The following is a 21,702-nucleotide window of genomic DNA, read 5'->3' as shown; positions in this document are numbered from 1 at the left end:
ATCACCTGTTCTAATCAAGTAACTCGCTGCCCAGCTCACACAGCTCATGTGCACCTGCGAACACCTTTCCTCTGGCCCCCTATGGAGCCCCCAAGCATCTCCTTGCGGACACCATGCCCAGCTCAGAATTCATCACCAGCTGCAGGCGCTTCTGTGCTCTGCCCTCCCGCGGGCTGTCTCAGGCTGGGTGTGAATCCTCCTTTTAAGGCAAAGCACTGAGCCCTGTGCACTTGCCGTTCATGTTTGTTACATTCTATTTATTAATGTGCGTATTTATGTCCAGAAAGAAGGGATCAGAAATACCCTAGGAAACTCAAGCCTGAGCTTTGTTCCTGTGATAATGCATCTGAATAAGCCGAGACAGGAGAGGGGTCATCTTCGGAGCACCCACAGAGCACCCACTCAGGCTCAGTCACCTACCCCACCTTCCCATGCACCCTTCCTGCAGCCCAGGCCAAGGGCCCCAGCTGCCTGCAGGTGCCCCCCGGTGGCCGCCTGCGTAATGACAACACAAGGGGCGGAGCGTCTGGGCAGGGCCTTTATTAGGTGGTTACTGGGGTCAGAGAAGGCCTGCAGCAGTGTGTGGGCCCCAGGAATGGGGCCCTCCCCTCCCTGCTGGTCATGGCGGGCAGGTTCCTTCAGAAAGTCCCCCAGGTGGGTCCTGGGGGCCACTTCCAAGGTTAGAAGAGGAACTGGAACGCCTCCGCCACGTGCTGCTTCCAGGCGTCCAGGCTGGGCAGCAGGGAGGAGATGCCCATGACATGCCAGGCTGCCCCGTCCGACACCACCGACGTCTGGTAGGATAGCAGCTGCACACCCGCCTCTGCCAGGAGGCCTGGAGCAGAAGAGACCCAGGTTGGCAGGGCAGAGGGGGAGGAGACATGGGGGCTGGGAGCAGGGCCATGTTCAGCTGCCATGGGGGTGACGGTGTAAAGGGCTGAGATAAAAGGAACAGCAGGGCATGTGCCCAGCTCCCTGGAAATCCAGAGACCCCCTGGGAGCAGGTGGCCATCGGGCAGGCCCAGCCGCAAAGCCAGAGCAACGCACTGCTGTGCTAGTGGCCGGCTCCGTGCAGACCAATAGCAAGCAAAGCGAGTGGGGGAAAGTTCTCCAGGCAGCTGGCAAGGAGGGTGAAGCCAAGGCCTTGCTTGCAAGGCTGTGGGCACACTCTTGGCCAAACTTGGAAGTGCTCCAGGACTCCAGCACTGCGGGGGCTGGGAGGCCCTGGCAGGCTTCGCTGTGTCAAGGGAGCCTCCCCCTCCCCCGAGGGAGGTTCTGAGCCCTCAGGACTTGGCTCAAGGCAGGGCCAGGCGGGCACGTGACATGGCAATCGGGGACTCACAGTGAGGCACATAGTAGGGCTCTTGGGTCCAACCCCATCACTCTGCTCTGCGGCCTCAGAAAAGGCCCCTTCCCACCGAGCTCCCTTGCCACCCTGGTGTTCGGGAGCTGGCCTGCAGACCCTCTCCAGGCAGGGGCGTGTTGGGCAGAGGTGCCCTGCGAGGCAGGGAGGAGGCCCGAGCCCTAGCCAGCACCTGCCTGCCCCAGGGCACCCCCAGCCCCACAGGCCTCCTCACCGATCATGGTTGGCAGCATGGCCGGGCAGGAGGGCTGAGCCCGGAACAGCAGCAGGGGCAGGCCCCTGCGCAGAGGCACCTCTGGTCTGAACACCGCTCCGTTGAGCGCCTGCAGCACGGGTGTGGTGCCCTGGACCAGGCCCACTGCCCGGTAGGGTGCGCCTGCCAGGGCCACGGTCAGGAGGCTTTCTCCACAGCCCTGCTCGCCTGGCACAGCAGGGCCGTGGGAGGTGGTTACCTGCGGAGAGAAGGCAAGAGGCACAGTTAATCCTCCTGGCCGCACCACACCCAGCCCGGCCAGTCGGTAGGATGGCGGCCTGCCCAAGGCCATCGGCGACCCAGGGCCGGGGGAGGTTCAGGGTTGAGTCTGTGCTTCCTGGGGCAGTCGGCCGCCTCCCTAAACGGGGGACAAGTACCGATCTGTGAGGTGCAGGCGCAAGCTTGCAGGGGAGGGAGGAGGCAGGGCGGGGTTAGCAGGCTGGCCCCTGGGCAAACCCCGCCGGCCCCTCCTGCTATCACTGGCTTCCCCACAGGCTCAGGGCCCTGTTGGGGTGATGAAGCGAAGAGAGGGAGGGTGGACACGGAGCCTGCTGTCTGCCAGCTGCCACCGGCTGAAGACAGGCACCCATCTAAAAAGGGAGCCAGGGCTAATACCCAAGGGAGGCCCCAAGGTGCAGGGGACAGCGGGACCTAGTGCTGGCCCAGAGGGGGAAGATCCAGAAAGCGGAGCCCCACGGTGGGCTCCAGAGGTCAGTGGAGAGAGAAAGGAGCCCTGCGCAGGGAGTCAGAGGCCAAGCAAAGAGGCATCTCCTGGCTTCCAGCTTTCAGTTGCCTCAGCTCTGAAATGGGGGTGCCGCTCCCATTTCCATTCAGAGCACTTCGACACCCAGCACCCCCACGAGCACAGGCTCACGGCAGCACCCAGAGGCACTGGATGAGTGACAGCTGCCTCCCCGGGCCGCTCTGCACCCAGGCCCCCCACTCGGGGCGCACTAGGCTGTCCCGGGCCTGCAGATGCGGGAAGACACATGCCAGGGGAAGGGGGTGCACGCACGTTGAGGCCAGCCTCCTGCACCAGCAGCTTGGCGTTCACCAGGTTGACATCCGCCGGGCTGGAGGCTTCTTTGAGGAGGCCCACGATGACCGCGGGGCTGAGGCAGCTGCCCGAGTTCTTCAGGGACGTGCCTGGGACCGAGAAGCCGCCTAAGGTCACTGGTCGCTGACGAACTCAGGACGGGCAGGAGGTCAGGGGCTCCTCATTCCCCTGGGGGCCCCACCCCCGGTGTTTCCTCTGGAAGGTGAGAGCCAGTGGGGGTTGAATCAGGCCGCCCGGGACATTCAATCCAACCAACGCCACTGCCCTCCAGCTCACCCTGCGTTATCACGTGGATGGTCCCTCTGGGGGACCCGGCCCAGGCTTGCATCAGTGTCCCCAGAGCTTCTGCCAGGCCAATCCAAGGCTTGGTGTGCGGAGAAAAGGCACTGGTGAGGGCCTGGGCATTGACCTGCCGAGAAAGGGGGGCAGGATGAGGTCAGCCAGGGAGGGCAGGACATACCGATGGACTCGGGCCCCAAATCAGGCCTCCGTTGCTGAAATGCTGCCCACATGGAGAGCAAAAGGCACAGGCCACCCTTGCTGCAGGCTCTGCAGGGGGGAGACCAAGTTGTTCCAAGAGTGGAGGGGAGCTGTGGAGCCAGAAAAGGCAAAAAAGGCACCACCACCCCAAATTGCCAGAACTGTGGGGAACAGAGGCGGCCCCACCTTCACAGTCTCCATGGAGACTCGCCCCTGCAGTGCCGAGGGGTGCAGAGCCGGAGAGCAAGAGGGCTCTAATGCGAGATGTGTGGAGGCCACAGACCGCTTGCAAGTGCAGTGGTCTGTCTCCCTACATGGCACCCCGAGTTTGCTGCCACCTTTATTTCCTGTGTTAATTTTCTTTTAAAAAAGGTATTAACATGATCGCTAATATCACTATTTATGAAGCCTGATTCACACACTGGATGATCCTATCCTGGGCCCGCGAGCACTGACCTCTGTGGAGTCCACCACGGGGCAGGCTGGGCAGTCAGGGGGACCCACATTTCCTCCTAAAGCCATACACCTGGGGCCTGGCCAGCTAGACCCCCACCTGGGGCTTGAAAACAGCCAGCTTCTCCTGGGTCACCATTTCCATTCCATTTTGTTGTTCAAGATGCTCTGGCCACTTTTATTAAAATCAAGTTATATATTAGATTTTAAACTGAATTAAAATATTGGCCACTTTTATTGCGGCAACGGGTATCAAGAGAACCAGCTAAGAAGGATTTAATTTGAAACTTGGGGTTTGATACAAATCCAACAAGCAACGACGAGGTATAATAAAAAGAAAACAGATGTTTCTTTCCCTGTTTTCACCAAAGCAAGAGAGTTGTGATGTGGGGAGCATCCTGAGTGGCAGGATCCCCCCAGCCCTTCTGAGTAGGGGGTCAGAATGAGGGCCCCCTCCTCCCGACTTCTCCAGGGGGACATGGAGGAGCTGCAAGCCAGGGGGTGGATGAGAGAGCTCCAGCTGCTAGGGGCAGAGCTGAGAGGCCCCAAAATAGCTGGCTGGACCAGAGCCTGCAGGTGGCAAAAGAAAAAAGCTTGACCGTGGTGCCCCCAATTGGGGGGCTCATCCTAGGTCTGCTTCTCTAGGTGAACCCCAGGACCCAGGGTGCCCCTTAAGGGGTCTGCTCCACAGGTCTGACCCGCCTGTGATCTCCAGCCACGCCCCTCCCCCCTCCTTCATTCCTGAGGCTGGTGAAGAACAAAGAGGCCTTTCTCCAGACAAGGCACCCAGGGTCTCTGCAGAAGGCGAAGTGGTGGGGTAAGCTGCTCCCCGCTGCCAGGCCCCAGCTCTCTCCTCCCCACCCGCAGGTCTGGCTCCAGGGGAGACCACAATCTTCAGCTCCCAGGGCCGAATCTGGGCACGCCGTCACTGCTCGCCCTGCTGTCACCATTCCCGGCCCCCACCCCCCACCCCGGTGGAGGTACTCACCACCCCTGCTAGAGACTTCCCCTTCACCATGTCCACGAACTGCTTGGCGATCTCCTCCCCGCAGCGGCTCTGGGCCTCCCTGGTGCTGGCGCCCAGGTGAGGACAGCTGATGACGTTCTCGTGGTCCACCAAGGCTCGGTCCCTTGGTGGCTCCTGCAGGAAGGGACACCCCAGGGCGTGAGGGAGGCGGCATCCTCAGGGAGGCTCCACCGCAGCCGTGGGCAGAGCCGTGGCCAGGGGCGAATGTCAGCTCCCCAACTTCCTACCTACGTGCCTCGGGGCACATCTCCACCTGCCTCAGCCTCAGCGTCCCCAGCCATGAAGTGGCGTCATGCTACCCCCTGCAGGGGAAATGAAGTCCATCGGCGTTTTTATGCAACTGACCTCTGGGGCTGTCACCTGAGGCCTTGATCTTGTTAGCGCAGAAGGCGCGTGGGCCTGGGGCAGGCGTGCCTGACTGTGCACACCTGGAGCACGGCGTGGGCGTGCGCGCGTGTGCACACCTGCGCCTAGTCAGGGCTATAAGGGCCGCGTCTCAGCGGCGGAGGCCGGCTACCAGAGGGCGCGTGACTACAGAAGAGGCGAGACCCCGAGAGAACGCCAGGGAGAGCCCAGAGAAAAAGAGCTTGCAGGTTCGTAGGGGGCTGGGGGGCTCGGCATGAACCCGCGTGTGCTCGGCAGGGGACAGAGAGCGAGGGCTGGGGGCTCAGGGGACCAGGGGCTCGCCACGGGCCTCCCAGGGCGGCTGGCAACCCCACTGCCTGATCCGGGGCCCCAGCGCCTCCCCGGGGATCTCCGATGCCGGGGACAGGACTCAGTTGGAAACGCGTCTCCAGTGCGCCGGCCGGGGCGGGCGGGGGGCCGTGGGCAGAGGGAGAGCTGCGGATGACCCGGGGGGGTCTGGGCGGCATGTCCACCGTTAGGCGTGTCCCCCGTCTCCAGAAAGGGCGCACAGGAAAGGCAGAGGAGCTGGGGAGATGGCTTCCTGCGATGGGGTTCACAGGCCTGTTCAGAGGCCTGTGGCCTCCTGGCCCAAGGCCTCCCCTCAGAGCTGCCTGGCTGTTCTGGCTTCCCCTGAAGGATTAGCAGCGGGGGGTGGGGGGCAGGAGTAGGGTTCTGTTTAAAACCCGAGCTCTGCAGAAGACGGCATGGCAGCTGTGTACCAAGCAAGGGCTTCTCAAACCACAAGGGGCTATTTCTGGCAAGGCAGTTCCCCCCAATTACCCTGGGACAGAGCAAGCCAGAGGTGCCTGGATAAGTTGCGCCCCCCCAGCCTCTGCTCCCTGCACCCCTCCGCCCGACACCCAGCCTCACACACTCACCTCCGTGAAGACGTCCAGGGCGGCGCCCGCACACTGGCCGGACTGCAGGGCCCGGAGGAGGGCGCCCTCGTCCACAATCCCGCCCCGAGCGCAGTTCACCACGCGCACCCCCTTCTTGCACTGGGCGAAGGTGCTGTCATTCAGCAGGCCTGAGAGAGAAGGGGCGTCCTGCAGCGGCGGTGCCTGGCCCCATGGCCAGCAGTGGCCGGGAGACCCCTCCCTGGACCAGCCCTTCCCCCGGGCGCTCCCCTCCCACAGGACTAGTCTCTCCTCGGCTGCTCCTGTCCTGGATGGGGACAGATTGGTCTAGAAACATCCCAGAGGCCTCTGTGATCTTCTCATGGGGGTCTTGGGGCCAGAAGGGCCTGCAGTCATGTCCCTGGGGTCATGGGTCACACACACCCGTTCACCCGGCACTGCGTGCTTCCAGCTGCTCACCCCTCGGGACGCAGGGCCGCCCAGCAAAGCTCCCCGACCCGTGAAGCTTGGCCCCCAGAAGACGGCCTGCCCTGCCCCTCTGCAGCCGGCCTGCCGCGTGCCCCTACCTGTGGTGGAGGGCAGGAGAGGCGTGTGCACGGTGATGAAGTCACAGAGAGGCCAGATGTCCTCCAGGGGCAGCTGCTGGACACCGAAGGAGGCCGAGACCTCGGGCGAAATGATAGGGTCATACCCTACGGTCTGTGGGGAGACGGGGGGAGAGCCCGCATCAGCCGTCGGGATCGGCAGCCGTGCCGGGCGCGCACCATGGGCCACGCGCCGCTGCGACAACCTTTCGCAGACAGCAGTTCTCTGCCGATGACAGTGCAATGGGGGGCCCGTCCTTTCTGCTCAGAAGCAGGGGGCAGGGCCCGAGGTCCAGGGTCACCTGTCTGCCTCCACGCTAACCGCAAGCAGGTGCAAGAGCAGCTCGGGCCAGTGGCCGCGCTGGAGCCTGGAGGCCCTTTGGGAGCCGGGCGCCCACGTGAGGGAGGAGGGGCAGTGATGTGGTCTCGGGGTGCAAGCAGGAAAGGAGGCAGAGTGGCAGCTGCTGCAGACCCCGCAGCGTCAGACAGCACGCAGGGCAGGGGACAAGGAGAGGGAGGGGCCCCCGGGGAGAGACAGGCTCGTTGTTGGGGAACAGGGTGAGATACTGCCCTGACATACCAGCGGGGAGAGGGCCCCCCTCTCTTAACATTTCTTTTAATAAAATGTAAACACATCTAGTCCTGGGAGGCGTAACTGAGCGTGCAGAGGCGCAGGTGACTGAGGACAGACCCTTCCAGCAGGCCGGTGTGGGAGGGGAGCAGACAGGCGCCGTGAGGAGGAAAGACTGGGAAGAACCCAGGCTGGGGTCAGCGGGGAGGGAGGTGGCTCCCAAAGCAAAGGAGCCCCCCTGGGGCTGCTGAGAAGGAATGTAGACTCGGAAGAAACTCAAGAAACTCGGGGTGTAAAGCTCACCGGCCTGGCAGCACTGGCTCAAGGGCCCCAGCTGCTGGCGGTTGAAGACGGAGCCGGCCAGGATGAAACAGAAACCACCAGAAGAACAGAAACGCCTAACGCTGCGCCAGGGGTTATCTCGGGGTGAGGATGAGGTGTTTTTCTCCTTTATGCTTTCCTTTTTTTAACTCTTTCCCATGGGTCACATTTCCTGCGAGCCTGGGGATACGGAAGAGCTACTTTCACAGTTGATGGCAGCAGCGAGAGTTTCTACGTCAAATCCAGCCCTTGGGGAGAAGCAGCTGGAAATGGTGACAGTGAGGAGCAGCCTGTGGCCCACGCTGTACGCCCTGCGCGGCGAGCCAGTGGACCTCACACCAGCCTCTGTCGGGGGCCTGGGGTCAGAGGTTGCGTCCCCCATGTCCTTACGCTCGTGGCAGCAGGCCCCCGTGGCTTTTCCCCTTGGATACAACCGGCTCCCCTTGCGGGCAGACCGCGGCGTGCAGAGGGGAGGGCTCCTGCCCGGCTCCTACTAGCCGGCTCCCTGCGCGGGCTCCAGGGCAGCAGGACAACGGCCCTACTCATCTTGCACCCAGACGCGCTTCTCACGTGGAGCGCACAGAGGACGGGGCACCCAGGGGCACCCAGCCCAGCCTGATGCGGTGACTTCACAGACCCCGGGTGCCCCGGGCCCTCAGGAGCCGAGAGCAGCAGGGGCTGCGGTCTGTAGGCTGAGCTGGCCCGGGGTACCAAGGAGCAGGTGGAGAGAGATCAGCATCTTCGACGCGGGTCAGCCCCGAGTCACCTCTCTGAGGTGCAAGGTCTCTGCAGGCAACGGCAGGGAAAGAACTCGGCTGCGAAAACCCCTGCTCTCATTTTTCACTTAAAATATCCGGGGCAGACGAGACCTAACTCAGGCAGAGGTTTTAAGAGGTTTCAAGGTACTCCAAGGTCGCCTCCTTGCTTGTGTCCCAGGTGGCAGCCTGGGGGGGCGCCTGCTCCAGGGCCCCCGACTCAGCAGGGCACAGGAAGAGCAAGGCGGCCTTCGAGCACGGGGCCCTCCAATGAAGAAGCTTCTGTATCCCAGAGCCAACGGTTCTGTGGGGCACTGGAGCTCTGCTCTCCCCCAGCACAATCCAATCTTAAACAGAATCCCAAAATAAACCAGATCAATTCAAAGCTGCAGAGGCAAAGGTCCAGAGCCCCACCACCTGCTGTCTCTCAGGCCCCCTTCAACCCTAAGGCACCTTTCTAGAACCTGAGGCTCTGGGACATTTGACGATCACAGCTCCAGGACAGCAGGGATTGCAGCGCCCAGCCTGAGGGGTGCGAGCCTGGGTGGCCCACGGGACCGTGGCGGGGCTGGCGGAGCAGGGCAAAGGGCAGCAGGGGGCAGTCTGAGCTGGATCCACCACTCATGAGTCCTGTTATCTTCAACCACTCGCTAGTCCTGTTATCTTGAGCTTATGATGGAACCTTCCTGGGCCTCAGTTTCCTTATCTGTAAACCTGGCGTAATTACACTGCCCCGGCGGGCTCACCGGGACACAGCAGACCTCAGTAAACACCAGCAGGACCTGAAAGAATCCGTGATAACCGGCGGCTCGGGTTCAACGTCCACCCGCTGGGCTTATGTCAGATCCCTAACAGCACTGACCACAAAGCCACTGTTAAGAGACGCTGGTCTCCTGCAGAAAACCCTGATAAGAAATTACAAGCCTCCGCTCCTGCCCGGGCCTGTCCACATGCTCCAGGGGGGACGTGCCAGCCTGAGTGAGCGGAGTCTCCCCAGTTACAAGCTGCTATTCAGCAACACTAGGGCCAGGATGGCTAAGACCCCCAGCAGGTGCAGGGATGGTCCCGGTCCCTCACCTGTGCCCTCAGGTGAAGCCGTGCTGGCTGAGGGCCGGCATCGGGGGGTCTCTCCACACCAGGTGGCATTGGGGAAGCCCCCTGGCTAAAATCCTTAGCAGAGCTAAGCTTGAAGACACCCCTTCCTGGGTGACCAGACAACCACAAAGCAGGGAAGGAAAAAGCAACATCTGAGCACCAGAAGCCACCCCCTACCCCTCCTGTGACACTCAGGGTCAGCTCTTGAATCCTGATAACCGGCTGGGGCCAGGTGTTATCATCCATTAGCAGCCTTCCCATTGCTTCACAGCCTGGGCAGGTCAGGGCCCAGGGTAAGACCCCAGCCGCCGGGGATGGGGGATGAGCAGGATGATGTCACATGCTCTGCAGTTTTGCCAGAACCAGAACCACGCAGCGTCCACTGTGCCTTATGGTCCACACCAGGTCATTCCAACACACCCCAGTCCTTAACATTACACCTTTCCCTGCGCCCACGGCGTGTACTCACTGCCGAGGACCAGTTCATGGGTAAAGCTGGCTGCCTGGGGTGAAGGATGCTCAGAGGCACACGGGGCCTTAGAGGGTATCTGTGTCTAGCTCTCTGCCCGCCCCACCACCCTGCTGGCTATCCAGTCTCCCGGGAGCAGCTCCGTGATGGAGACTCACCCCTCACCCCCAAGGCCTCCATCCACTCGGGACCAGCTCTGTCTGTAGCTCTATCCCCTCCAGCTGCACCTGCTGGTGCCCCCTGGGCCCACATCATACTGAGCAGGACTTCTCTGCCTTCAGGGAGTTGAAGGTCCTCAATCTGGCTCCCAGTCTGGACTAGGCTCAGCGACCAGTGCCTTAACCCTTTCTTAGGAATCTTGACTCACCACCTTGTCTGATTCCAGAGCTGCCGCAGAGAACGGCCCATGACCGCCCACAGTCCTGTAGCACAGAGCTTGAAGAACGTCACCTTCCTTGCTCTGGAAGTTGTATTTCTTTTAATGTTGCCAAAGTTTCCTCCCCGACAAGTGTTCTATCAATGCCTCTATACCCGGTATACTTGTTAGGTGCTTTTGGGGCCCACATGTATTCCAGCCAAATTTCCTGTTGGTATGCCCCAACAATCCAGTCTTCTTACACCCCTGAGGCCCTGATTCTGCACTGTTAAGTCCCAAATCATCCCGCTGCTGCTAAGAGTGTGGGCAAAGCAGGGAGGCCCTGCAATCTCCTGTACCATCTGCCACCAGATACTACCCCCTTAGCACCGAGCTCAGGTTGCTATCCTAACCCCAAGGATGTCCAATTAAAAAATAAACACATTCACTTAAAAAAAAAAAAAAAGAAATGAGGTGGGTTAAGTTACTGCCAGAGGCTGGCGGGCTTGGGCAAATGTTCCTGAGCTGCAAGAACTGGATGAGCTGTGGGTCCTGGGGAAGGGGGCAACCAAAGATTCTGACATCTGTCCCAGAGTGTGTGTGTCATCAATGACACGCTCACCTGTTTGGCTTGTGTGCTCTGAGTTTACATAACCCCTGGCCCCTGCTTTTAGAGCACCAGAACTTCCCATAAGCTAAAGCTTTACCTTGATCCCTCACCGATGAGCACAGAGGACAGTGCTCTCTGAGGCTGTGGCCGCTCGCCTGCCCAGACGGCGAGCTCTGGTTTGCACTCTTGGGTTCTGGAAAACCCCTGGGGCCTGCTCGCCCCAGGGCTGAGGGTCGGGAATGACCACGTGGCATCGCGTGGGGCCTGGAGGCAAAGGAAGCTCTTCCCAGGGGCGAGGCCCCACCAATGTCCATGTGCTGGGAGCCCTTAGCAAAAAGTCCAGTCCAGACATCAACATCAGATTGAGGATTCATCTGGAAGGTCCTTCCAGTTCAGTGAAGGTGGGAGAGACGAGCAAAACAGAGGGAGCGAGGGACCAGGGGGAAAATGATTTCAAACCCATTGGCCTTAATGTTTAACTAAAGCTTCCTGGCTGCAGTTTGCACCCGTAACCCCTCCCAAAGCCACAGCAAACATGAGGCTGTCCTCTGCTCGTCTCCCTGGCTGTCTGAGCACCCCTGTGGGTGCCTTCCCTTAGCCGAGTGCCCTCTCCCCTCTGCATAGACTCCCCGACTGGTCTCGGGTGCGCTGCTATTAAGGATGACCTGCCCTTGGTGAGAAGGTTGGGAGCAAATAGAATGAAAGGCCCTGGGGGATAAAGGAGCCAGGGGCGATTTCTGAGAAATGCGTGACATCTTTCAGCCACCGTGGGGACTAGAACGATCACCTTCCAATCTCCCGCCCTGCAGAGCCAGAAGATGGAGAGCCGTCGGCAGTGTGGGAAGGCTGTACATTTGCTCTTACAGCCGAACAAGGAGGCCCTTCTGTCAGGGCAGGAGAGGTCAGCAGGATGCAAGACCCCTCGTGCCCCACTGGGACTTGCGAAGTTACCCACCTGGGCACTGAGGTGCCTCCACCAGCTCCTGACTTAAGAGTCCAGCATCCCTGCCCGCCTTGGCTTCACTGTTTATTTAGCCAGAGGCGCTACAGGAGGGGCAGACCCTCCAAGGACAAAGCCTTCAAGCTGCCTTCGAGCAAAGTGGATTCCGGAAACTGCAGGAAGCCCCACGTCAAAGGGGCCGCCCCCTCTCACCTTCATGCCGAAGGACTGCATGCGGGTGGCCACCTCTCTCCCGATTCTGCCCAGGCCGAGAATTCCCAGGACCTTCCCATTCAGCTCTGTGCCCATGAACTGCAACCAAAGAAGCCTCAATCAGCCCCGCGCGGGGGCCAGGGGCCGGGCCGGGTGGGCGACGGACGTGAGGCCAGGGGCTCACCTTCTTCCGCTCCCACTTGCCGGCCTTCATCGACGCCGTGGCCTGGGGGATCTGCCTGCAAGGACACAAGGGGTCAGCGGGCAGCCAGGCCCCGGGCAGCAGGGAGGCTAACGGAGGCCTGACGGTCATGCCGGGAACCACGCTGACTCGGGCCTGGGGTTCGGGAGCAGAAACAAGGAGAATCCCAGGCGGGAAGTGGAGGCGACACCTCGGAAAGCGTGACTGGGGAGCCCTGGGGTTTCTGTTCGCAGTTGGGAGTCTGGGGGAAGTTCTGATTCCAGCTCCATCACTGAGGCTCCAGGAGAGACAAAATAATAGCCGGTCCTCCGGGGTTTGAGAACAAGATGGGGGTCCGAGGGACGCATGACGTCAAATGCTCCAATAGGCCAAGGATTTCATTTTCCTTCCATGGGGGGCGCAGCCTCCGGCAGCTTCCACTGTATCCAGGAACGGCCGACTACTTGTTCTTCCCAGAGGTTCTCAAATCCCAAAGGTCTCAGGCCAGACAGGAGGTGGGTGGGTGCTACAGGGCAGACCTTGTGACATCCACACCACCTCCTGCCCCCTACCCCCCACACACAGCCTATGTCCTATGGGTTAACATGGAACTGAGTCCCCCGGTGTTTTCTGGAAGAAGTCAGGGCAAAGTTAAAGGTCAGAAGGTCAGATAAGCCACGTGGGACAAGGTCATCCAGGCTTCTCCAGAAGCAAAAATCAGGGAAGAGACAAGAAATATGTCTCAACTGCTGCACACACATCGCCCCACTTGACGCCTCCATGCTCACAGCTCCCCAGGGCTCTGGGTTCAGCACCTCGTCGGCATCACCCAAATTCAAGTGGGTGAATCCATGCCAAGGTCACGAAGTTACCCACCCAGAAGGCCCATGAGCATCACATGACGGCTGGGCGCAAAATCCAGAGCGTGTGAGCAGATCTGAGCGCGTCAGGAGTGAGACGCTCAGACCCTGTTCCCCGCATTCTGCTTCAGCCCCATCTACTTGCGAGAGCAAGGCTGGTGGGACCTCAGGGGTGAACTCGGCAAAGCTTCAGGAGCGCGTTTGTGGAGAAGCTCCAGCTCGTCCTCTGGCTGCAGGCCTTGGCAGGGGCTCATTTCACAAGCAGCCGGGTTCCCTGATTTGCGGGCACTTGAACCCCAGAGCCACCTGGGCTCTGCATGCCAGACCCAGAGCGATGGGCGTCCAGGGGTCTCTGAAGGTCCTCGCCAGTCTGCCCGTCGCCAGGCTAACATGTTTCTAAGTTTCTCTGTTGGCCCCGGAGGTCATTATAATTTGCCTACGAGAGAGACTGGCTGGGGAGACAGGGGCTTACCTGGCCAGGCACATGAGCATCCCACAGGTGAGCTCCGCAGCACTGAGGCTGTTCCCGTTGGGGGTGCTACGGTCAAAGAGGAGAGGGGAGATTAGTGGTCCAGACACATCCAGGCTGGAGCCCTGACCCGCTGTGCTTTTCCTCCTGCTCCATGAGCTCCCGGTTCCTACTACCAACTCAACCCGGGCCCCCGTCTGGGTTCTCGGATGTGCTCCCGCCCTCATACCGGGGCTGCCGGGAACCCCCCTCTGCTCAGCCTCGCTTTCCAGCAGAGCGACCTCTGGTAGAGACTCACTTGGCTTCTCTGCCACATCTTGTCTCCCACGGCAGAGAAGCGCCTCCGTGACTCAGCCCTCCTCTGGCCCCTCCGTCCAAAGCCTGCTGCTGCGGGGCACAAGAGCGAGCCCCCCGGGGCGGCCCGGAGCACACACGCCTTGCGGAGCCGCCTCCCGGCTTTTGTTAGCCACGGGGCTGACATTTTCATCTCCGCCTGTCTGACTTCTCTGCCTCCGTCTCAACCAACTGAGGACGGTCCCTCGCCCCTTGACCACAGGGCAAAGCTCTGCCCACTTCGCAGGAAGGAGGCAGAGGAGACAAACCAATGATTCCTTCTGGGGAATCATTTGTTCACCCACCTTCACCCACCTCCTTTCCCTGCTGGGTCCTTTCATCTCTAGAGATGAAGGTTACGGGGAGAAAAAAAAAAAAAGAGATGCTATTTAAAAAACTAGTCAAGATGCAAGGATTCTCAGAACCCAGCTGTCCACCAGGCCACCGGCTGCCGGGCTGGCCCAGCTCACAGGCTTCCGGGCACCGGCTGGATGGGGCTGGATGCACGGGGTCTCTGGGGACGAGGGGCAGGAGGGCTGATGCTTCTGGGTCTGGGACAGAATACAGGTGGGTCACCCCTGAACGTTGCTGGATCTAGAACTGAGGCGTAAGATGGGCGCCTGACCTCTGCCCCCCAGGAGGAAGGGGAGAGAAGGATTTGGAGACAATGAAGGTCTTGAGAGGAGAGAAAAAGCCTGAGGCGAGGTGGGCTGGGGGTGACCTCGCCACACGATGCCTGTGCGAGAGGGAGCCGGAGTGCGTCCCCAGCAGTGGCACGCAGGCATGACCTGTGCCTGGGTTTCTACAGAAAGAGCTCTCACGGGGGGCCCTTTGCCTTGTGGCCCCTGCAGAGCAAAAGAGAAGAGGTTCCTGTTCCAGAGGGTGCAGCGAACCGAGGAAGGAAAGAGCACAGCGTCACCAGCAAAGGCTGGGCTTCCGCACCCACCGGGGAGGGGAGAGCAGAGCAAGCAGGCCTGACTGGGGGCGGTGGAGGGGTGCAGGGGCGGCAGGGAGGGGGCTGCACTGGAGGCGAGAATGCAGAGACCTTTACTGACTTTCTCAGATTCCCCAGCCAGGCTGTGGACATGCAAACACTGTGGGGTGAGTTTGTGGAGCATTCTGGAATAACCAAGAGCGCCTGAATGTCAGACAAGTGGGTCCCCCAAGCTGCGCGCATTGACTCCCTCCCCCACCTTCAGGACCCAACTTAGACCAGGCATTCCCTGGAAGCCCTTCTCTGCCACCTGTCTCTAACCTTTCCCCTCCCTCTTGCCCCGGGAGGCCTCCGAATTCACCCTGCCCCTGGCTGCCCCTGCCACTTACTTCATCACCAGGACGCCCTTCCGCGTGGCGGCCTCCAGGTCCACGTTGTCCACGCCTGTGCCGGCTCTGCCCACCACCTGGAGCTTCTCTGCCGCGTTGATGACATCAGCAGTCACCTTAGTGGCCGAGCGGACAATGAGGCCTTCGCAGTCCTGAGGCAGAAGAGCAAACATCTGGGCTCACCAAGTTGGTCTTCCAGACCTCTGAAGGCCAGCACCCTCGCACCAAGTGGGCGTTCCTGCCCGCTGGCTGACTGTGGGCACATTCAGGGGAAGGAAGGCAAGGTCTACGGTCTGAAAGGCCCCACCACTACTCAGGCCTGGGTGCACGCCTAAGCCCCACCCACTACGAGCTGAGAATCTGCGAGAGGAGGAAATGAGAGAGGCCAGGCCCAGGGCCTGGGAGATGCTCCGTAGACACCAGCTCCTCCATCAGTCACGGGCCCACTTGGGGAGCAGCGGCATCCGGTTCTACCTTGCGAGACCCTGTGCCTGGCACAGGGAAGCACTAATAAGCGTGGCTGGCTGCATGAATAAATGAAGTGAATACTCAAGGTCAAGCTGCTCATCCCATTTCTGGATACTTACCCGAAAAATACAAAAATGCGAAAGGGACACACACACATTCCTGCATTTACTGCAGCACCACTCACCCGGCCCCCTGGCCCTGGTCGCCATCTGTACACGGGAGGTGAGCAGGTGGCCCTGCAGGTACCCCAGCTGGGTCTGACACCCAGCAGCTGCCGTCTGTGCCTTTTCCAGAGACGCGCTCAGCTGGCTCCCGGGAGAACCCGCTCTCCCCTCCCACCACGTGGGTCCCAGAGACAGAAAGGTCACGGGCGTCTTGCTCCTCGGGCGAAGGCCCAGACCGTGCTTAGCATGCACGAGCCTGGGAACAAGTCTGGACACGTTCGGTGGAGAAAGAGCAGAGAACTATTTACCTCCTCCGATGGAGACGAGGGAGGCAATGCCCGCCCCCATGTAGGGCTCAGATCTGAGGGTCCGGGCCCTGGCACCACCGCGCACGAGAGCTGGCAAAAGGCTTTCTGGGGAGGCGCTTGTGCTTCATGCCTCCTCACCCGCCAGGGGCTGGGCTGACCCCAGAAAGCCGAATGCCGGAACCTCCCAGGACTCTGAGCCCTTCCACGGCCCCGGGTCTAAAGCAGAACCTCCAACGTGACACTGGACCATACTTTCCAGCGCGTGTCCAGCCCCATTTCACAGATTAGGAGGAGCCTGAAGCCAGGAAAGGTGCCTTCTCCCCTCCCCCCTCCCTTTTCATCTCTTCCTCCCTTAACGGGGTGCCAGCTATGAGGGGTCACGCCAGACTGTTGACAAGAGGTGGTCTCAGCCCCGCCCCTCAAGAGCCCCCAGCATTCCCCGCAGTGTTGGAGGACTGGACACCGAGAGGTGGGAGGAACCAAGCAGAAGCCACCGCGAGGATGACCACTAAGCGGGCAGTGTCTGGAGGATGCTCTGAACCCCCAGTCCCTGGCCAAAGATCAGCCACTGCCTGCGCAGTAAGGGGACGCTGCCCTCTGTCCCGCCAAAGGAAAGGACCCCCTGCCTGGCCAAGCACAAGCGCCTTTATCTGGGCAAGAAATGTCTCTTCCAGGAAACCAAGCACCTGTCCCTGCCGACCACTTCCTCCCTCTGCTTCTGTATTGTCTATTTCCCATTCAGCCGTCCCCGCTCTGACAGCGCTGGGTCTCCTGTGGGCATTTTATGACCTGATGACCTGTAGGCACAGGTTATGCCTTCAGAGGCTTCCTCTGTGTTTTCTCCTCCCTCCCCATGGGCCCCGCCTCTCCGGCCTGGTGCACACAAAGCGCTCCCCGAGCACCTCCCGGGTGCCCACGCAGCACGGCGGCGCTGCAGTCCTCGCCCCTACTCGGAGGAGAGTCTGGAACATGCAGCGGGATGAAAGGATTGCTAAGGTATCAGCATTAGGAGAAGGTGTAAGACGGTATTTTTATGAACTCAGGATGGAGAAACTTTTCCCCAGGTGGGGCGGAACTCCCAGGAGCTGTAATGCAACAGGGGCAAACTTGGTTCCATGAGAAATTAAATTTCCGCGTGGAAAATGATGCCATAAACTAGAAAAGGCAAGTTATGGGCTTGATGCTGGGAGAAAGCGCCTTGTAACATGTACGGCAGAGAAGGAATCCCCCCCAGAGTGCTGAAGACTTCCTACGAATCAGATGCTTTGAATGGTCAAGAGTCAAGTGAAAAGCAGCAAAGATCTAAGGTGAAGCCCACGAGGACTGCAAAGTAGCCCCTGATCTAGAAAGACTCGGAAACACTAGATCAAGGAAATCAAGTTTACAAAGTGGTGATTTCCAGGCCTCCTGGTGACAGAAAGCAGAGCAGCAGTGTCCAGAGTGGGCGAGTGGAGGCTGTCTGGCAGTGGGCGAGATTGTGCTCGGCGCGTTCCTGTCCATCGATGGCGCCTTAGTCACAGCTAACCTGCGGGCGTAAGCCTCCTTCGAAGTGGTCAGCCAGGGACCAAGGGTCAGGGCTCCACCACAGGGGGGCATTAAACTGGACCCATCCCCAGAGCCCGGCTTCTCAACTTGCCCCCTAGTATCAAGCTGCTCTCAGGCCCAGCTCTGCTCAGGATGCTCTACGGGCATTCCTGGGGGGCCCACGGGTAAGGCCTCCTTCGATGCTCTCTCTAGAGCTACCTACCACCCTCCCCAAACCTTAAAAAATGTCTCCCCAGGTCAGACTGGCTGTGAAGGAGGGTGCAGTTTCCCCCGCAGTGCACCCCACTCTTGCAGGCCTGAGGACAAGCAGCAAGAGTGCCATCAGCAAGCACCCCTCTGTCGTAGACGGCGCGCCAGGTTAGGGACGTGCCTATGGACTCCCCAGCACAGACTGACCTTCCCAGCAAGCCCCTCCAGAGCAGGGAGTCTGCCTTCGGAGACTCCCGTGGGCAGACCCCGGCCCCGCAATGGAACAGGCAACCGTGCGGTCAAAGTTCACCAGCGTTCAAGGCCTCTCACACCCTCAACAGTCTCAGCCTCCATTTGGTTCTTCACTCAGTCACCTGAGCAGTTGATTCCCTCAGCCAGCACACATTTGAATGCTTACGTGACCTTCTTTCTCCTGCTGGCCCCTCAACCCCCCTGCACCCCCAGGTACGGTTCCTCTTCTCAAGTCACAGGCCATGGCTCCAAGCGGCAGCTCCTTCCCCTGTGCACCTCTGTGTGGCCTGCTGACTCTGACTTTCTCCAGCATGCGGAGGTCCTTGTTGGCACCCCAGGGTGGGAATGCGCCTGGGTGCAGGCAGACAAGCACTGGGTGGGACCCGCTCCCTGCACGGGGTTGTCCTTCCCCTTCCCACACCCCAGCAGCCTTAGGGCTGGAAAACAGCAGGCCCCTGTCCTGCTAAGTCATAGCTGCTCCCAACACACTGGCTAGCTCAGCAGTGGCAACACTTTCCCTCCCTCAGGTTCACACTTGCTCCTTTTTCTCCCCCGTACCCCCTAGGGAGGACAGGTTTGGCCTTGGAGTTGATTCCAGTATCGCTGATGCCGCTGACTTAAACCTCGGGAAAGTTCTAGAAACTCTCCAGGCCGCTCTGCACTGTGCGTGTGCTCTGCTCGGTAAGTGGTTATTTAACGTCTACAGATGAAATCCTAGTGTAAAGACTGGGCTTACTATTTAAGAGCCTTTCAAGAAATGGGACTTGTGCGTAGAAATGTGTTCCTATCTTTCTAAAAATTCTGAGATAAAGACAGAAACGAGCTTCAATAAATCAAATGCCTGATGATTCTGACCAGCAGTGCAACTGCTGTTTAAAGAGCAGAAGAAAACAGCCATAGGCCTCACACAATACAGGTGTTATGTCATGAAACTTGTGTGTACAGGTGTGTAGTAAGATTGAAAGGTTCCTGCATTTTATTTTTATTGCAGGTGTGAGGAGAGGGTGGGCTAAGAATGAGCTTTGTGAATCCCCAGCAAGATGTTTATTATCCCAAGTCAGTGTTTTCCAAATCTCTGAGTCCCCAGCAAGAAACACACGTTGAAGTTTTGATTTTAGACACACACAAAACTCCTCATGTCACTGAAACAAATTTCAATCAACAGTATCTTCCCAGGTTACCTGCCCTGCTCCCTGATATTTCTTAATCCGCTTTTTTACCTACTGATCGTGATCCACTAAACGGACCTCATTACCCGCTAGTGAGCTGTGACTTGCCCCACTGGGGCGATGATTATGCTTCCCGACCACGAAGCGAGAGAGGGAACTGTGTCTGCTCAGAATACTAAGCAGCTGGAACGCAGCCTGGCTGTGCTGTGTCCCTTCAGTATGAAAAAGATTTAAACCCGGGAGGGGATGAGGCACTATTCCAGACACATCTCCAGGCAGAACAAAAAGGCAGAGTGAATACGAGAGCCCTTCAGCGAGCTGCCAGGGGAACCGAGGCCGGGCGTCCCTACACAGCCTCACAGGGCCGGCCAGCCAGGAACCCCCGGTTGGCCTCCTCCAGGCCAGGAGTTCTCGGTGCCTCTAAAATGTCCCCAGCATTCCAGCTGGGGATTCCCAGCACCCACCCGCCAACTCCCAGCCTTTGCCCTCCACCACTGCCAAGGCCTCCTCTATCAGTTCTGTGCCCCTCAAATTTCTTTTTCTCCCTAAGAAAGAGACAAAGTCCAAGTCCAGGCCCCTCTGGGTGGGCTGCTGGAGGTCAAGGTCACAGCTGACCCAGCAGCTTCTGCACGCCCACAGCCAAGGCCGCTGCTGGCCACTGCTGCGTCCACAGGAGAGAGGGACCAGGGAGTGCCCGCCTCCCTGCCGGTGCCCACGCGTCCAGGGTCAGGTCCTGGGCACCCCAGCCGCTGCAGGCCCGTCACCCCTACTCTCTTGCAGCAGAGCAGGTTGAGCCAGGCTGCTGAGGGCTCCTCCCTCACAGGCTGTGCAGTGAGTGACCCCGGCACTCCCTAGGGAGCCCATAAGCTTCTTGAAGGCGGGGTGGGCGGCACCCTGGGGTGCGCGGGGACCCGCGAAGGAGCACAGCAGGCCACAAAGGCAGACAAGGGGCCACGAGCAGTTTCGAGGGCCACGTGGTGGTGGCCCAGCTGAAGCCCCAGCCCCGGGGTGGTTGGGCCTGAGTGGGGGTGAGGGCGGGGCCGCACTGGGTTCGCTCCTGGTTAGGGGGAGGCCGGAGGGGTGTGGGGGTTGGCGAGTGGGGGCGAGACCCGAGAGCGCAGAACAGAGAAGTTGAGGAACTCGGAGGAAAGTTCCCAGGAGCGCGGTTCCAGGTTGCATCTGCCCATCCAGCCTCGCCGGAGACTCCCCAGCCAGAAAAAGAGCCGAAACCGTGTGCGCTTCGATGCCACAACAAACCCATCTGTTCCTGAGACTCCCCAAGAAACACCGCCTTCCCGGGGGGCGTAGGGAAAGGGACCACCGGCCCCGAGGCCCCAGGCGAGGCGTCGTGCCGCCTTGGGAGGGGATCTCCCGGCCCAGCGCGCGGGATCGGGGCGCCCCCCGCCCCCCCCTTTCCTGCCAGCCCTCCTCGGAGGCCGAGGGGCGGTGAAACTCGCGGCGGTCTTGCATCAGACGAGAGGCGGGCGCCGCGCTCGCCGCGCGCGCCGGGCACCTTCCTGCGCGCGCCCTCCAGGGCCACGGGGCGGGCCGGGACCCGCGGGCTCTCCGGGAAGGGTGGGCGCGGGCGATCGCGGGTCTCCGGGCTCCCCTCGAGGAAGGCACGCCGCGCTCTGCCCCGGTGCCCCCGCGAGGGCCAGAGGCGGCGCCGGCTGCCCGGCCGCTGCGCGCGGAGGCGCGCGGCATCCCACGGGCCGGCCCGCAGGGCCCGCCGGAGCTGCCCGCGCTGCGCGGTGCCCGCGGGAGGCCGCCCCCGCCAGACACGCGGCTGCACCCCGAACGGAAAGTTTGCACGGTGCAGCTCGCTGCGGGCTTGTCCCTCCCCCGACCCCCAAACTCTGGAGGCCCCGGGACGCGTGCATCAGGGGGGGAGCAGAGGGGGGCGCGCGCTAGCCCCTGGCCCCGGCGGCCAGCCTGCCTCCGAGGAGGGTGTCACCTCGTCCTCGCCGCTCTTCGGGTAACTCACCTGCAGCTCGGCGATCAGCTCCTCTTTGCTCAGGTTCTGCTTCTCCACCACCTGCAGCCCTCCATCTTGCAGGATTTTCCGGCAGCAAGGGTCCAGGCTGTCACTGATGAGCACTTTCCGGAGGTTTGCAAAGGCCATGGCTGCAGGGGGCCTCGGGACCGCCCGCGCTTCCTGGGCAGAAGCACCTAAAAAGGCTGCAGGCAGTTCCGGCGCGCGGGCGCGTGCAACTGGGCCGGAGAGTGGGGCCGCTCCCCCTTTATCTGCCCCCCAACCGTCTCCTTCTGATTGGGCAGAAATGCTCCAACTCCCCGAGACTCCGCCTTCCCCGAGGTCTGCGCCTTCGCACCCCGCCTCCTTTATTATTCTCCAGCGATGAATTTCTCAATCGCAGCCAAGGCCCTTCCCTGCACCTGGGGAGCGTCCGGAGGCACCATTTGCGCTGAGTGGCTGATTTATATCTGAAGCAAACAGGCACTCGCGTTGTCACCGTGAGAGGAATATTTCATCTTCACATCTTTGCTCCTAAGCGCGCATTTACTGCTTCCTCCAGCATTGGCTGAGCGCCCTGGTAGGACAAGGCAGAGGCTGCTGGCTGAAGGGGCTGGACATCCCCAAAACGTGTTCCTTTCCTCTGGCCCAAGCAGAGACT

At 60.6% G+C, this 21,702-nt stretch overlaps 1 protein-coding gene across 1 annotated transcript; it reads right to left on the bottom strand.

The window, feature by feature from the left end:
* Nucleotides 1-522: 522 nt before the first annotated feature.
* Nucleotides 523-21,329, bottom strand: PHGDH (phosphoglycerate dehydrogenase). Its single transcript, XM_037498974.2, has 12 exons — nt 21,054-21,329; nt 14,975-15,126; nt 13,322-13,387; nt 11,993-12,047; nt 11,809-11,907; nt 6,462-6,594; nt 5,917-6,065; nt 4,595-4,747; nt 2,950-3,082; nt 2,632-2,762; nt 1,578-1,815; nt 523-835 (listed from the first exon to the last, which is right to left on the bottom strand). Exons 1-12 carry the CDS (start codon nt 21,189-21,191, stop codon nt 681-683), a joined length of 1,602 nt encoding a protein of 533 aa, XP_037354871.1. The 5' UTR covers nt 21,192-21,329; the 3' UTR covers nt 523-680.
* Nucleotides 21,330-21,702: the final 373 nt, after the last annotated feature.

Source organism: Talpa occidentalis, unplaced genomic scaffold (genome assembly GCF_014898055.3).
Source record: "Talpa occidentalis isolate TD23 unplaced genomic scaffold, MPIMG_talOcc4v2.1 talOcc4.9, whole genome shotgun sequence".
NCBI classification, from domain to species: Eukaryota; Metazoa; Chordata; class Mammalia; order Eulipotyphla; family Talpidae; genus Talpa; species Talpa occidentalis.
This window is presented reverse-complemented; position numbering and strand designations above follow the sequence as displayed.

Excerpts from the sequence above, each read along its gene's own strand:
- PHGDH (XM_037498974.2), bottom strand. The coding sequence starts at position 21,191 with ATGGCCTTTGCAAACCTCCGGAAAGTGCTCATCAGTGACAGCCTGGAC. Across the intron at positions 11,908-11,992 it reads GCAAGTGGGAGCGGAAGAAG|TTCATGGGCACAGAGCTGAA; the intron begins GTGAGCCCCTGG and ends CTTTGGTTGCAG. Across the intron at positions 6,066-6,461 it reads TCTCCTGCCCTCCACCACAG|GCCTGCTGAATGACAGCACC; the intron begins GTAGGGGCACGC and ends CTTCTCTCTCAG.